A 17,995-nucleotide genomic window follows, 5' to 3' on the forward strand; every position below is an offset into this window, starting at 1 on the left:
ACTGAAACTAGAGAAAGCCTGTACGCAGCAACGAAGATCCAATGCAGCCAAAAATAAATAAAAGGTAATCTCATGACATCCCTGCCTAATTTTGTAAATTCATTCCTTTGTGACTAACTATGTGCTTTCAGAGTTATTTAAAGTTTTTTTTAAACCAGATGTCACAATAACAAAATCCATTTCAACATTTTTTTAAACAATGAAGACGCAATTCTTTTCAAGAGTATATCATAAGAAAGTTACTACGACTTTATATTACCTAATATATAGTCCACATTCAAATTTCTCCAACTGTACCCAGAATGTGTAGCTTTAAATATATATACATATATATATATATACATATATATATATATGTATATATATATATATATATATATATATATATATATGTATAAAACCAGGACTCTATCGAGGTGCATGCATTGCATTTGGTTGGCATGCCTCTTTAGTCTCCTTTACTTTAGAATGGTCCCACAACTGTTATTTCTTTTATGAAAATGAAATTATTTAAAAGCCCAGAACAGTTGTCTTATAGAATGTACACATTCTGGATTGGTCTGACTTATACTTCATAAACAGATTTAAGTTAAACATTTTAGGCAGAAATACTACATAAATGATGTTGTGTATGTTTCACTGCATCATTTAGGAGACACGTGTCAGTCTGTCCCATTGCAGGTAATGCTAAATTTGATCACCTGACTAAAGGTGTGACTGTTAGACCTCTCCACTATAAAGATGTATTTTTCTCTTTGCAGTTCATAAATAATCAAGACCATGTGATTATTCTGTTTACCTACAACCTTTTATTCAATGTTTTAATGTCTAGTGATGATCCTTGCCTGACTCAATTATCAGTGCAAATCATTATCATTCTTTCTACTAGTGCTGGAAAGAACAATTTTAGGCACTAGTGCTGGAAAGAACAATTTTCTCCCCTTTCTTTTCCCTCTTTGTATCGGGATAGGTTTTTTTGTAAGTATCATTATAGACTTACACATTCTTTTTTCATTCAATGTGTTGTAATTCATTACTATCATTATTCTTTTTGATGTCAAATTGTCCCAAATTTTGCTTTTGGGAACTTTTCAAATGGGCTCCTATGTGTTTTTGACACATCCTCATCCATTTTTGAGCCCTTCTTGCTTTCTGACATAAGATGTTCCTGGACCTCTCTGCCCCATATTCTACAATCAGGAATTTCTCTAAGGAGCACTGGGTCATTTTAGTAGGAAACAGTATTTGGAAACTAAAATTTGGGCACGGGGTTTATTCGTTCTTACTGGGGCATCACTGCTTCTAAGCCCTTTCCATAAACTGAGATGGAAAATACATTTTTAAAAATCTGTGATGTCACAGGTATTTATTAATGCCTCCAATTCAAATTCAACACCACAGTGTGCCTCTCAATTTCCCCCATTCCATATTAATATCTCCTAAAAACCTTGGTTCCCTAAAATCCAATATAATTACTTATTTGCTCTATCCTATAATACAACAAAATAACTGCAGAATTTCTAAACAAGTACCACTAACAACAACAAATCTAATAACTATAGTAAAAAGATCTTTTTGTAGGTTATGGATCTTAGAATATTTTCCTCTATGTTTGTATAGCCAAAATAATATGTTTAAAAACTACTTAATTTTGGGTGATTACGTTATGAATTTGTTAGGTTCATTCGTTTCTATTTGTATTCAATTTCAGGGTTTTTAAAATCATTTTTATTTAATTTGGTTATTTGAATATGTGAAACACTTGCATAGTTCAGAAGTCAAAACTATATAAAAACACACCCTCAGAGGAATCTCACATCCATCCTTATCCCCTCTACATTGCTCCTCACCCACTCCTTATGGAAAACTATTTCACTCGTATCTGGGTTAACTCTCCTGTGTTTCTCTTTTGCAAAAATAAGCTTTATTTTTCTCTTATTTTCCCTTCTTTATTACTAAAAAGGGACCATAATTACTATATATACATTTTGCATATGGAAATCATTCCATATCAGCTAGTAGAAATCTTCCTTATTCTTTTTAGTATTATAATTTATTCAATCAGTCGCCTATGAGCATTTAGATTTTTTCCAATATTCTGCTATTACAAATAATCCTACAATGAAAAACTTTGAGCACATGCTATTCCATATTTGTACAGGCAATTCACCAGAGTAAATCTCTAGAATTTGGACTGGTAGGTCAAAGGGTAAATGCAGATGTTAGATATTACAAAACTCTCATAAAGTTGTAGCATTTCACATTCCCATCAGCAACATATGCGTGCCTATTTCCTCACAGATTTGCCAGCTAAGGAGTATATTCTGTGTTTTTGAACTTTTGCCTATCTGAAAAGTGAAAATTTTCACTGTGTATTTTAATTTGCATTTCTATTATTAATGAAGTTGAACATCTTTTCATATACTGTCATGTCATATATGTCATATCTCTTCCGGTGAACTGTCCATGACTTTGCTTTTGACTTTTGCTTTTTTTACTGTTTCTTTTTTGTTTTTTGTTTTTTTTTTTTTTGGTACGTGGGCCTCTCACTGCTGCGGCCTCTCCCGCCGTGGAGCACAGGCTCCGACCGGGGCACGAACCCGTGTCCCCCGCATCGGCAGGCGGACTCCCAACCACTGCGCCACCAGGGAAGCCCTGACTTTTGCTTTTTAAAATCATAATTTAAGTCTTTTTTTAATGGAAAAATTACTTCAATAATGCTACAATGATGCCTTCAAACTCTGTTTTAAAAAGTAAAGAATAAAACACTAAAAAATGGAAGAATGTATAAATTCACTGAAAAGAATACTAACGTCACTTAAAACTATACTGTCTTATTCTATCCTGTGTTCCAAACAGTCCATTAAAAAGTGGTAGTTATTTCAAGTGAGAAGAATGTTAAGAAAAATGCGTTCAAGTTACAATTTTATGATGCTAAGTAGCATCAAAAGTTAATCCCACAAATAACCATGTCACTGAGGAAGGTCAAAGTTTGGGAAACAAATGATTGAGAGACATTTCATTGTAATGGTTTCATTACACCCACCTCATTAGTACAGGTAATTCTCCGAGGATGAGGGGCTTCTTGTTGCAGTTGATATACTGGGAAGTTAGAAAATAAAACATGTCAGTTTCCCTTATGTAGAGCATCTGAATATATTAGGAATCAAAACCTGCCTGCTTTTTTATGTTCATAAGAAAATTGTGGTACGGTCCTATTTGTTATTAAATTAAATTTTGCTATGAAGCAAAGAAAGTAAACCAAACTAAATTTAGTGAAAGCCCAGGAGCAAACACAAATAAGAATCATAATCCACAGAAGTGTTATAACAAATCAGTATTGGATATTTGGCTCTGTTCTCCATAATCTGGTCATTTATTTTCCCCAATTTTTGTGGCTATATTACACAAAGCATGTCTCTGCTATAAACAAATACTAGTTGTACATTTTAAAAGTACATTATTAAGTGTCAAACTTGAAACTAAAATTAGGATTTATAGGCTAGATGTAACACATACACTGCTTTTCTCCCCTATTTATATTGTGAACATCTATCTTCAAAGATAATCTCCCCTAGAAACAAAATTTCTGAGCCAAAGTTACCACCACTTATTCAACTAGGGTAAATGCAGCAAAAGAGAGAATTCAGACACTTAAATAGCTTGCCAGAGGATAATTTCTAGGGTATCTGAAAATGGATTGGTGAAAATTGTACCAATACCATGTCCTTCTAAGACTCACTTCAGGCTTCTTGACTTAAAGAAAAAATGAATAGAACGTGTAGTTATCAGAGAAAGTGTGTTTATGTAGGTCTAAGCTTATCTCTTGGAGAAAATCTGTTTTCTATTTCTACACATATAATCACATGTAATTGAATTTAATACTGTATTTAAATACATAGACATTTGGTCAATATAACATCAAACTACTCAGCATCTGGGGTTGTCAGACAATGTATGGCTCACATGTCAACTGTCATTATATAGACTCCACCTCTGATCATATTCATTCATATATAGTGTAGGGACATATATAAACATATACAATTAGACTATGCATATGTATATATGTGTGTATACATACACTAAATATACTGAGAACATACACAGACACACATCACTGTTCTGTATTGCTATGTAAAGGCAACAGAGTACTGCAGTTGCAAATCTGAACTCCTGAACCAGACCACCTGGGGTCTGAACGCTGGGGCTCTGCCTCTAACAATGCATACTGAGCCTTGGCTTTCATCATTTGAACATGGGGATAATAATAGTTTCTACTTCATAGATTACTGAAAGGATTAAACACTATATGTGAAAGACTTAAAGTAGTCCCTGGCACATGGTAAACACTCAATAAAGATTAGCTATTATTATATGTAGGTGACTGATACTAATACATAAAATTCTTTACAATAATATTTGAGTACCAGGATGCATCTACAGTTCGTCACCAAAACATAACAACATGGTAATGCTATAATTTAAAAGGTGCTAAGAAGATACAGCTTTACTGTTTAAGAATCAAAAAATAAACAAAACACTTCTCATTTAATAATGTTTGAAATCTACTGAGAGAAATGTATACCTTTGCCTTATCCTCCTGGTTGCAAAAATCCCTAAGAGACATAACATATTAAAATAGTTTTAGATACCCGTATTTTACTGTGAGAGTTAGTTTTTCAAAAATACTACTGTGAATATATTTTTATGGATTAAAGAATGATATGAAGGGAATAATTTTGAGATGGGGAAGGGAAGAAAGAAAGCACTGAAACTAAATTTGTCTGGCCCTGATAGTGAGACCACATGTGTACCACTCAGAGATATTTGTAAATCTCCATCCTCCCAAGAGAACCAAATCATGATATGCAAAAAGGTCCATGCTTCAGGTCCATTCCTCCCTGTTGGTAACTATAACTCTAAGATGTGAAAATTCAGTTCACATTTCTGTTTTGACCAGCAATTCTCAAAAGATCAATTGTTTCCCTTTGTCAAGCAAATGCTTTGGAAAGTAGGGTCACCTAAAGAAACTGAATTACGAAAACTGAACGGTGGTCAAGAAGGACATTAAAAGTTACTACAGAAAATAAAATGTTGATTTTTACTTGATGCAATAATATTCTCTAGGCAACAAGGAAGGGGAAATAAAGGACTAAGAACCTAGACTCTTCAGAAAAAATCTGTATTCTAATGCCAAGTTTAAAGAACAATATTGGTTTTTGCTTTATAACAAAGTGAATCAATCACCTTAGAAGTGTCAATGTTTATGCACTTATTAATGAAATTCTCAGTATCTAGAGACAATACATTGTTAATCAAGTTCAGAGATCACAAGTTTGTATCTTGAGGTCAAAACTGGCTCACATGTGTTGTTTGGTTTGCTGTTTTCCAAATTCAAATTTGTTTTTAACATTTAAAAATTAAGAGATTTAACAACAACAACAAAAGCAAAAGAGAATTCCAGCTTCTCTTGAAAACTTAGAAGATGTGACAACACTGGACTCAGAGTGTTAGATACCCACAGTAAAGGGGAGCGAATTATGAGCTACTCCCTACGTACAGGGCATCCTCTCTCTGCTTTCTCACAGTCCCCACCTGCCTCACTTGCCTCATTTATTACATGTTTGGCCCCTGGTTTAATTCAAGCAATACATATTGAAAAGCAACGAAATTGTATTTGTCTTAAAAGTGTTCTCAACTTAGAATCTTGCTAATTCTATTTAATTATTGGTTTGAACTTGTAAGGTTATAGAATTATGTTTTCACAAGCTCAACTAAACCAAAATCAGAAAGCACGAGAGGCATGGGTAAAGTAAGTTTCTTATAGAATCACAGTGAAAATAAGTTTCTCATAGAATCACACTGTGAAAAGCTGTTCAGACCCCAACAAGCTAAAGACAGAAAAAAAAATCCTTAACATGCTGCAACTTTTGACATGAAAATGTAACTGTCCCCTTTAGTTTTACAGATGTAGTACAGAATAGAAGCGAACAATCAGAACATTCTGAATAGCTTTCATTCTGCTTGTATCTCCTTATGTGGACTGACATACTTGATTTTTTAAAAATCTCAATCCATTTAGATTTTATCACCATTTTGAGGAGTATTTTAATTACAAAAATTTAAGTCACAATACAGAGAAGATGACGAATGCATTATGGTTTGTCAGTCCCAAAGACGATCAAACAGAATTTGTTAACTATCAACTCTGATCAAGGCATATATAGGAATTAAACAAAATGTCATGGCTCAATTATTGAGGGTACTGGGCAGGGCCTACTACTCCAGTAACTTAAAATTTCAGTCACTATTGATGAAATACGGGTGTCACAGGCTTGTCAGTTTAAAAATTTTCCCCTATTAAAATGTACAGACTCTGGGACAGATGAACTTCATTAATAAAGATGAATTTTATAAATAAATACCTTACTGGAGATTATTTACAGCTAGCTAGACATAAAACTATAAAACTGACTGAGTGGGAAAGGCAAAACAAACAAAAAGAAAAAAGAATTCAACCTACATCCCAATTTTTTCTAAGATCAGAATTTTGACAAACACGTGTAACAATCTAAATGATCATCACAACAATTACTTCAATGTGACAATGTAACTTTTACGTTTTCTCATTAGTTAAAATTTGCGCATATACAAATTCTTAGAAGACAACATCATGATTTCATAAGGAAATTTCACATGACCAGTTTTAAATATGGACCTTTCTGCTTGGCTTTAGCACAGTTTAATCATAAAATTTCCTTGAACTGGAAGTTTTTGCATTTGATGGTCAGAAAATAAAGTCTATTCTAATAATTTCCTCCCTGTTTCTACTGTTAAAATGATGGGGGGTGGCAGTGTTCTTCAGGCACTGAAGTCACTAAAAGAAACTATAAAACTCAGTATTATCACCAAAAAAACAAGAAATATGCCATTTTTAAGACAAATGGTAGCTACTATAAGACATAGGAAGATACAGAAAATACAAATTGCATACACCACATTTAGTAATCAATATTCTTCGGGGGAAAAATCACCACCATGATTCAATAACAGTCTGAGGTTTTATAAATGCTCTTACATTAAAATGTGCAAGGCACAAATCAGAGCAAGAGAATAAAGATAAACTGAAAACCAGAAAATGCAGAGAAGAATTTTAAACAGCCTTCCCGCCAATGAGGTTATGAGACAAAATCTTTTAGAGGTAAAGATCATCAGTCATTTTTATACATTCTTTGAACTATACTCCCCAGAATCAAAACAGAAGCAGCAGGGGTGGGGGAAAACGCATCTATGGCAATATTTTTAGAGACTGTTCATATTTTGCTTACTATAATTAGCCCCCAGTGGCAACCTATTACAATAAACTATCTGTTGCTCTGGGAACATAAAACCAAGTAAGAATCTGAATTGCTGCTCTTTCAGTCAGCAAATTTCAGCAACTTACAAATATCAAAATTCACAATAACTCAACATTTACTAAGATGCTAATAATCTGTATTTAAAGTACAGGGTTTTTAGGTTGCTTATTTGACTCTACAGACAACAAACAAAAGTTTACAGTACTGGTTTCTGCAAGTGCATTCATGGATTTTTAAAAAACAACTCTGATTATATTAACCCTATTTCCATTTTTCAAAATTCTGAAATAGCTTTTACTTGATGCAATAATATTCTCTAGGCAACAAGGAAGGGGAAATAAAGGACTAAGAACCTAGACTCTTCAGGAAAAATCTGTATTCTAATGCCAAGTTTAAAGAACAATATAGATTCAGTGTCTCTCTTTTATATTTCAGAAGGCAATTCCTAAAAAAGAAGACCACTTTTTACTCATTCTAGCAAGATAGCCTCCTGACTTATCATTATTTATTTATTCCTTTTTTAATATAAAAAACAGGATCTAAGAATATTAGATTCCTTGAATTCTTAGTTAGCTTCTCCTTGCATTAGTTTTATCAGCCACTGTGAACAAGTGGTCTCAAGTTCCATAATATGGAATTCCATGCGAGTTCAGAGGGATGAGATGCATTCCTGACATGCAAACCATGACAGACTTTGTGACAATGCTCCTATTTCCCCAGTTTCTTTTTCTGTGCTATTCACAAATTCTGCTGTGAATTAATTTTTCAATAATGGACACAAAATGGAATGACTTCATATCTAATGTTCCTGATATTTTTATATTACTTATAAAAGCACTATAACCCACCCAATTTATTTGTATACTCACAGTAAGATTTCCAAACAGGAGGTCTATATTCATCTGTATCTGAAAGAATAAACATCAAATTAACATTACTGAATAGTTACATTTTAAATGAGATATTTTAATCATTAATTCATTTAGTACATATTTGTTGAGGTCTATTTGTTCTAGGCATTGTGCTAGGCACTAAAGGGCATTCAAAGGATTTTTAATCTTGGTCCTCCCTTCCTTGGAGGACAATTTCACAAAGATGTTCAAAGAAAGTTACTGTATTTATTCAACTGCTTATCACATAAAAACGTCATGCTTAATTTTTACTGCTTTTACAGTCACTGAGGTAATGTCAATAATGTCTTTGGGCTTAATTCTATGATCATTCCACTGAAAGATCCCTGAAATCATTGGAACTTTTCTATATTTCCCTCCATCACATTTGGGGGAGTCCAGTGAAACTGGTTTTACTAACATCAAGAGAGAAGAACAGCAAGGTACAGACCTTAGTCCTCATACATCCTGGACAATCAAAACCAGGAAATGAGCAACACTTCAATGTAGGACAGTGTATCTAGGGAGCCACAAAGAACATGAGGTGAACATGTGCTCTCCAGGTCCATTTCCCCTCACTCTGCTTGAATGTGAATTAGGAGACAGCGTGAAGAGGCAGTGGAGAGAGATGGAAATACAAGTACACGAGGGAGACGGGGGAATTGGAGAAAGGAGAGGGGACAGCGTGGTCTGGCTTCTCACCTGTGAAGCACAGCTGAGGAATAATCTTGCCAGCACAAAGCCCTGCCTGCAAGGCCATGTAGCCAAACCAGCAGACACAGCATTTTGGTGTGGGGAGGTGTGGCCAGACACATCACCTGGCTCTGCTGGCACCCAACAGAAAACTACTGAGGAATCTGATCCTAAAAATCGTGGTCTCCAAGAAGGCAAGAAAACTGGCAAGTTTATTGAGAAGGGTGATTTCTTGTATAGGTAGCTCACATTAAAATGGTCACAGACTCGAAACATTCAGCCCCCAACTCCCAACCTTTAAAATGCAATCTCACACTTCATTTATGATGTGTTATTATAAACCACACAAATACTTTGAGTCAGAGGGCTACAGTAAGACTACTGATGATGGGCAAAAGAACATAAAAGGGAAATTCTAAGTCATGTAGAAATTGCTTGGCACCCAGGAGAAGTTTTCATATATGTTTTCTCAAAGAATGAATAAAAGATTACATGAATAAGTGATGCAGCAAATACAGCTGACTCTCATTATTCACAGTAGTTATATTCTACGTCACCATAAACCCTGAATTAACCAATACTGAACCACTGCACCTGGGGAAACACAAGTTTGGTTCCTGTGAGCCTCTGGTCACAACATTTTCATCAACCAATCAATACATAACTTTGTTTTCTGTGTATTTTTGTTTAAACACACTTTATTTAGTATATATTGTTGATTCATAAACATTGAACTCACAGCCAAGTGTACTATAACTCATGCCTCAATGAAACTTATCTGACACATGTATTTTCTCTGTAAGTTAACATCACTGTCTTCTTGCAGTTAGAAGCACCAGACAGGATTTTGACACTATGCTTAGGGGCCATTTTAAAAAGTAAAATCACCAATAAAAAGCCACAAAAATGCAAAAAATGTGGCACTAAATAGGCTATGAAAAGAACATTTGTTAACAGTATAAGAGCTAAAACAAAGAAGGCAGAGTGGCCTTGCTCAACCCCAGCCGGGAATATTCAGGTCATGCAACTCAATTTGCCACTCTATAAATGTTGGCGAATGACTATGACAGTGTCACAGGTATTTATTTTAAAAGGGTTACAAATAAATGCTAGCAAGTAAGCAAATCTGCAAACACAAACAGAATCAAGAATAATGAGGACTGTCTGTATATGAATGAGCAATTATTCAGGAAAACTATCAACTCAGGTAAACTCACATAGGAATGATAGAACATTAGGATGAAATATGACCTCAGCACAGTGACATATAGATATATACATATTCACTTTGCTAGGGGGTGGGGGTGGGGTGTGTGTATGTTTAGAGGGTTAATTATACTGACATTTATCTTAATAAGTAAATTGAATTAATTGAATTATATATTTTTAATACGAGGAAAAATTTGCCTCTAAGCATTCAAGTCATTTAATGATTTCATTGATGCCCTATGTATGCTGTTATATTGCCATTCAATCCTAGGACAGTTCCAGGTTTAACAGGAGAGTGGACGTTCACTCTCCTGGCACTCACCCATATTCATGTGTGTGTCTCAGCCTCCTTGCCAGTGTCCAAACAGCATAAGCTGCAGTGACCAGGCACCTCGCGACCCACCACGCGGAAGATGGCACATGCGGCCAGGAAGAGGAAGGGCACTCAACAAGGCTGAGACCCAGTGTAGTAAAGAATTTAACCTTGCGCCCCAGAAGAGGTCTGACTTTTGCCTTCAGCTCCTAGGAGGTAATTTTATTTGTCTGGGAGCCTTGGGCTAGCCAGAGTACCACTGTGACTTAGGGTGGGGTTTTGGGTCACACAGTGTCAGTCAAGCTGGAGAATGAGATCAACCATGTGGGCCCTCAATCATAAAGCCCTCATTAAAAACTCTGAACTTAGGATTGGGAGAGCTTCCTTGGCTGGAAATACTCCATGTGTATCATCACACATCAATGCTGGAAGAGTGCATCCTGACTCCACAGAGGATAAGAGAAGCTCTGCGTTTTGTTCTTCTCCCGGACCCTGTCTTATGTGCTTTTCCCTTTGGCTGATTTTAATCTGTATCCTTTCCCTGTAATAAATCATGACTCTCAGTATAACAGTGTTTAGTAAGTTCTGTGAGTCCTTCTAGAGAATCATCGAACCCAAGTGTGATTTGAGGGAACCCCTTCCAACTTGCACTTGGTGCCAGAAGTGAATGAAATGTATAGGACTGTGCCCTCTCACTTAGCAGTTGGCCCTAACTCCTTGCAAACTCTGCACCTATGAGCAGGAGGCCCTGGAGATTGCTTTCACTTTGGAGATGGTAAGAGAGTAAGAGGCTAATAACCAAAGTTCTTTCTCTGGGGGATTGTTCATCTAGTCCTAGATAGGACTTTCTTTGGGGAACATCAACCTTTATTTGCTGTGTGACTTTAGGAAATTTACTACCTCTCTTTTCTTTATCTATAAAATAGAGTAACAATATCATCTAAAATGGGAATAGTAACAACACAGGTTTGTTGTGAGGCTTATATTAGGTATCATACATTAAGCACCTTGCACTCAGGAGACCTTTAGTAAATGAGTACCCTCTCCTGCCTCCACCAAAAGCGAATTTAAAAACACAATGAGGGACTTCCCTGGTGGCGCAGTGGTTAAAAATCTGCCTGCCGATGCAGGGGACACGGGTTCGAGGCCTAGTCTGGGAAGATCCCACATGCCGTGGAAGAACTAAGCCTGTGCGCCACAACTACTGAGCCCGTGTGTCACAACTACTGAAGCCCACCCGCCTAGAGCCCGTGCTCCACAACAAGAGAAGCCACCACAATGAGAAGCCTGTGTACCGCAATGAAGAGTAGCCCCCGCTCGCCACAACTAGAGAAAGCCCATGCACAGCAATGAAGACCCAACACAGCCATAAATAAATAAATAAATAAATAAATAAATAAATAAATAACCGACTGACATTATTTGAGATGCTACAGATCACAATTCTGTGGCCAAATAAAATGAGTATCTGGCAAATAACCAAGAAATATTGAGATTTAAGTTTGTGTTTCCTTTAATATTAAAACAATTCTAATTATCAGTGACATTTAACAACACAGTTTGGGTTTTAAAAGTCTTTTCCTAGTAATCTATTTTTTTCTGGTGGAAGTGTAAACTGGTGCAACCTCTCTAGTGAACAATTGGCAATACATACCATAAGGCTGAAAAGTGTGCAACAGGCATCTGTTAAGGCAGAGAATAAATGAGATGCTCCTTGAAAGGGAACATTTAAAAATTATGACAGTCTCTCTTACGTTTAGGGGTGGAGACCCCAGGTCACCTTGGTATGGGCCATTCTGTTAACAAGTTAGGCAAAGGGTAGGCACAACTGTCCTCAAGACTCAGCGAAAAGGGGCTCACTGGGAGGGGAAGTTGCATGGCTTAGAAAAACATACCTTATACTCTTGATGTGCAAAATTAATTGCTAGAGTTGCTGAGACCAATTTTCCGGTACCCAAATCCTTCTGGAAGGGAAGAAACATTACCCCAATCTTTGACTCCTTGGATTCAAACTTAAGGAGTTCGTTCTGTCATAGAAAAAACTTATAGCCCAAACCAAGTTCCACTGGCAAGAACAGGCAGAAACACTCCTGAAAGAAAATGACTTTGAAGATGGATTAATTGAAACTGGTGATCCAGGGTCACAACAGAGGGCTTATGGGTTTATTAGGAAGGACAGATTCTGGCCCAGCATGAGACAGAGGCCAGAAGTGTCTCTGACCTCAGCCTCCCTGGCACATGGAATCGTTGAGTATAAGCGTGTGAACTGCAATCTTAACCTCCAACTGGGGTCACTACTTTGACCTGGGCCAGGTCTGACCTAAACGGGTATCCTAGTAGCACTCAGACAAGCAACTATCGACAAAGGGCTGGTCTTCAACACTGACAGAAAGTGATAAAGAGAAGGATGAACAGTGTACAATTATACTTACTGCACTTTTCTTCTGGGTAGTTGTAAGAGAATGGGACCACTCTGGGACTGAGTAAGCCTCCTGAAGTTCAAACTTGGAGGAGGAGACTGCCTAAAGAGGAAGGTACTAAATTTCCTGCTGACTGGGGCAGTGATTAAGAGGAGAAAGTATGGGAGCATATCTGGCTCCTGCATTTATGTAACAGGTCTTCAGTTCCTTCTGCATACTTTTGACCCAGCAGCTCTATTTCTAGGAATTTATTGTAAAATAATTAAGGATATTAGAAAACTATTAATATAGAAGAATACCACTGAAATATTTCTTTTTAAACTAAAAAACTGGATTCAACCTAAATGCCTAACAATTAGAAACTGATAGAATCAATGATGATAGATTCAATGATGATAGTTTGAAGACACCTTGACTACATCAAGAAGATTTCACCTTTTAATCTGTTAGAAAGCCTGACAGATATTTTAAATATTTTTAATCTTTTAAAACAGTGTCTCTCAAACTTTTTGGTTTCAAAAACATGGATTCTAAAGAGCTTTTAATATTTACTAATATTAACCATATTAGAAGTTAAAACAGAAATTTTAATAGTATATATTTGTTAATTTATTAAAAATAATAAACCGATTATATCTTAACATTTTTATGAAAAAGTAACTTTAGTTTTCAAGACAAAACATTTGTTTTAAATTTTGCACATCTCTTTAATGTCCGGTATAAGTGAAGACAGCTGGATTCTCCTATCTGCTTCTGCATTCAATCTGTTGTGATATCACATGCCATGTACAGTCTGGAAGATCCAACTAGCCATTTGTGAGAGAATGAGAGTGAAAAAGGCAAATAATGTCTTATTACTATTACTTAAGATAGTTCTGACTTTGTGGAAGCTCTGAAAAAACTTGGAGACTTCCAGGCGTCCCTAGAACATGCTGTGAGAACAACTGTTTCAAACCATGATTTCCTTGGCACATTTAGGGTATGGGGTAAGGTGGGATAAGATACATCTCATCTAATAGAAGAAATACAAAAGTTAACTAAGACAGGAAAAGAGAGGAAATCATGAATTCCTTTAGCAGAACGAAGTCCTTTCAGCTCGTTCAAAGGAAGTTAGCAAGAGCCTTCAGCTAGAGGTCTCAAGGACTCCCATCACTTCTTTTTGATTCTGTCAGAAAATCCACCCAAGCCAAGCATATCAACATGACAGACTTCCATCTCTACAGCATGACTGAGAATGACAGCCTGACAACCTATAACTCAGTGACAGCTAATTTTAAAACCAACTTAAATTCAGGGACAGCTGCTTAAAATAATCTTCGCGTGGTATAGATGAGTGCTTAAATTAAGTACATACCCACAAAATCCATTTTCTCCATTGCCTTTACGTGTCAGTAATACTTTTCATTCACTACACAAAAGAATTTTATATAAATATCAAAATTATGCTGCCATACAGAAATGTTAAAACAATCAGAAAGTTCCATTCATTCAATAAATATGTATTAAACACCTTCTACGGGTAAGAATATCAGTTACAAGGTGGGTCCAGATGCAGTTTACGCCTTTAAGGGCGGTAAGAAAAATAAGATGGATATGATTACTTACTAGCAAGGTAATATAATAAGAGTAATACATAAGAGTATAAGAGTAATACATAATACTCTTAATGAGAGTTTCATAACTTGTCAAAATGCTTGACAAGAATAGGTCCCCAATAAGTATTTGCTGAGCTGATGAAAGAATGGAAGGGAAGAAGGAATCACTTTTGGCCAGAATGTCAAGAAAGACAAATCAGAGGTGATATCATCTGACAGTGGCTCTGAAGGACGGATGATTTTTTTTTTTTTTTTTAATTTTTTTGCGGTACGCGGGCCTCTCACTGTTGTGGCCTCTCCGGTTGCGGCGGAGCACGGGATACGGACGCGCAGGCTCAGCGGCCATGGCTCATGGGCCCAGCTGCTCCGCGTCATGTGGGATCTTCCCGGACCGGGGCACGAACCCGTGTCCCCTGCATCGGCAGGCAGACTCTCAACCACTGCACCACCAGGGAAGCCCAGGACGGATGATTTTTAAAGTACAGGGTCCAAGGGAAGAAGCCTGGAAATAAAAGACAGAACAACTTTCTAAACAGAGGGAACACAGTGAATAGGACACAGGAACAAGAAAGTTCAGAAAGTGTTTGAGGAACAGTAAAAATGCAGAGTGGCTGAAATAGAAGACATGTTGAGGAAAGCTTGAGATTCAGGCCCTGGAGGGAACATGGGCTGTGTTGTCCAGGAGGCATCCATAAGTAATGCACCATGTGTTTTCCTCTGCTTTTTGTATTAAATACTTAGATGTCTGAGAGGAATACTATGTTAGGCCCAGGTCAATTCTCATGAGTCAGAGAAAACAAGCCAAGCAGCAGGAAGACCAAAGGTAAGAGAAAAAATCGATGGAGCAAAGACTCGGAGGAGGAGAAAGTAATGGACTCAAAAATCACAGGTGGTGGACAAGGCCTGGGAAGGTGGAGACATGGCTCTATGTCTAATCAACTGGGGAGGTAAAAAGTTGGGTTCTGTTTGAGACATTCTCTTCTGTGACTCTAAGTAAAAATCTAAACAAATAATTCAGGAAAACAAAAGAAAAAATGAGATGTTAAACTATATGGAAAATAAATAAAGGCCTAGTTGATTAGCACGTATAGTATGATCTCATTTTTTTAAACAAAAGAAAAGATATAAATGTGTACGTGAATGTGTACATGGGGAGGGGCACAGAGACAAGGAGAGAGAATATGAAAGATTCAGGACTCAGAATGACATATGCTAATTTAAGTAATAGTAGTGATCTCTAGGTCAGCCCTCCTCACCCAGGCTCCTGAACCACAGAGCACATAAAATGTTTTGAGTGGTATTTTCTCAGTTCTCGCATGTATGGTAGATAACCAGAGTCATCCTAGAAGCAGGAGAGAAGTTAACTTATTACATATAGTGGATGTGCTGGGCCACTGGGACATCATTCTCTCCTCAGAACCAGGAGAAAGCATTCTCTTGATGGTGATTTTTTACTTTTCTTATATATCTGTGTATTTTTAAAAATTATATAATGCATATATTTGTTTGTGCTAAGGAGGAAAAAACAACTACTAAAAACAAACAGTATATAAACGAGCCAATCAAAAGATCGGCAGAAGACCTAAATAGACATTTTCCCAAAGAAGACATACAGATGGCCAACAGACACATGAAAAGATGCTCAACATCACTAATTAGTAGATAAATGCAAATCAAAACTACAATGAGATACCACCTCACACGGATCAGAATGGCCATTGTTAAAAAGTCTACAAATAACAAACGCAGGAGAGGGTGTGGAGAAAAGGGAACCCTCCTACATTGTTGGTGGGAATGTAAATTGGTGCAGCCACTATGGAAAACAGTATGGCGGTCCCTTAAAAAACTAAAAATAGAGTTACCATATGATCCAGCAATCCCACTCCTGGGCATATATCTGGAAAAGATGAAAACTCTAATTCAAAAAGATATAAGCACCCCAATGTTCATAGTAGCACTATTTACAACAGCCAAGACATGGAAGCAACCTAAGTGTCCTTCAACTTTATCCATGAATGGATAAAGAAGATGTGGTACACACACACACACACACACACACACACACACACAGAGGAATCTTATTCAGCCATAAAAAAGAATGAAATATTGCCATTTGCAGCAACAAGGATGGCCCTAGAGATTATCAGATTAAGTGAAGTAAATCAGACAGAGAAAGACAAATATATGATATCACTTGTATGCAGAATCTTAAAAATGATACAAATGAACTTATTTGCAAAACAGAAACAGACTTACAGACATAGAAAATTAACTGTTACCAAAGGAGAAAGGGTGGGTGGGGATAAATTAGGAGTTTGGGATTAACAGATACACACTACTATATATAAAACAGATAAACCACAAGGACCTACTGTATAGCACAGGGAACTATACTCAATATCTTGTAATAACCTATAATGGAAAAGAATCTGAAAAAGAATGTGTGTGTGTGTATAATTGAATCACTTTGCTGTACACCTGAAACTAACACAATATTGTAAATCACCTATACTTAAATTTTTTTTTAAGTATAAGTTAACTATTTATAAGAAGAGAAAAACATGGAAACTGATTCAGATAGAGAAAAGCACGGTTTAACAAACTCCACAGGCAATTATAATTGTTTTGAATGGTCTCTTGAAATAAATACCTTACCAGAGAAATAATATCCCCAGTCTGAGAAGCTTAGAAATCAACTACAAGCTTTATGGCAAACATATAAATAACATCACCTCTTCTAAAGTCCTCGAATTCCCCCTGAGAACCTCTGTGGAGGTCTTCATTTACCTCTTCTCCCCGTTCTAAATGAATTTGCTGAATGGAAAAGAGAACAGCTTCTTAATTAAATGTTTTTCACTACTGGTTAACTGCAAGAATTATGAGCCAAGAATATTATCAAAAAATCTACAAACAATAAATGCTGAAGAGGGTGTGGAGAAAAAGGGAACCCTCTTGCACTGTTGGTGGGAATGTAAATTGATACAGCCACTCTGGAGAACAGTATGGAGGTTCCTTTAAAACTAAAAATAGAACTACCACATGACCCAGCAATCCCACTACTGGGCATATACCTTGAGAAAACCATAATTCAAAAAGAGTCATGTACCACAATGTTCATTGCAGCTCTATTTACAATAGCCAGGACAGGAAGCAACCTAAGTGTCCATTGACAGATGAATGGATAAAGAAGATGTGGCACATATATACAATGGAATATTACTCAGCCATAAAAAAGAACAAAACTGAGTTATTTGTAGGGAGATGGATGGACCTAGAGTCTGTCATACAGAGTGAAGTAAGTCAGAGAGTGAAAAACAAATACCATATGCTAACACATATATATGGAATCTAAAAAAAAAATGGTTCTGAAGAACCTAGGGGCAGGACAGGAATAAAGACAGACATAGAGAATGGACTTGAGGACACGGGGAGGGGGAAGGGTAAGCTGGGACGAAATGAGACAGTGGCGTGGACATATAAACACTACCAAATGTAAAATAGATAGCTAGTGGAA

At 36.5% G+C, this 17,995-nt stretch overlaps 1 protein-coding gene across 3 annotated transcripts in view; it reads right to left on the minus strand.

The window, feature by feature from the left end:
* Positions 1-17,995, minus strand: part of CHN1 (chimerin 1) — a 185,100-nt gene that overhangs the window by 130,332 nt on the left and 36,773 nt on the right. For 2 of the 3 annotated variants that reach the window (XM_007451074.1, XM_007451072.1), the window contains 2 exons: positions 8,231-8,269; positions 3,043-3,102 (listed from right to left, as the gene is read on the minus strand). In XM_007451074.1, coding sequence (XP_007451136.1) covers positions 3,043-3,102; positions 8,231-8,269 — 99 coding nt within the window. The remainder of the gene's footprint in view (positions 1-3,042; positions 3,103-8,230; positions 8,270-17,995) is intronic. The other variant, XM_007451073.1, reaches the window with a different exon arrangement.

The sequence above is a fragment of the Lipotes vexillifer genome, unplaced genomic scaffold, assembly GCF_000442215.2.
Source record: "Lipotes vexillifer unplaced genomic scaffold, Lipotes_vexillifer_v1.1 scaffold645, whole genome shotgun sequence".
In the NCBI taxonomy this organism is placed as follows: domain Eukaryota; kingdom Metazoa; phylum Chordata; class Mammalia; order Artiodactyla; family Lipotidae; genus Lipotes; species Lipotes vexillifer.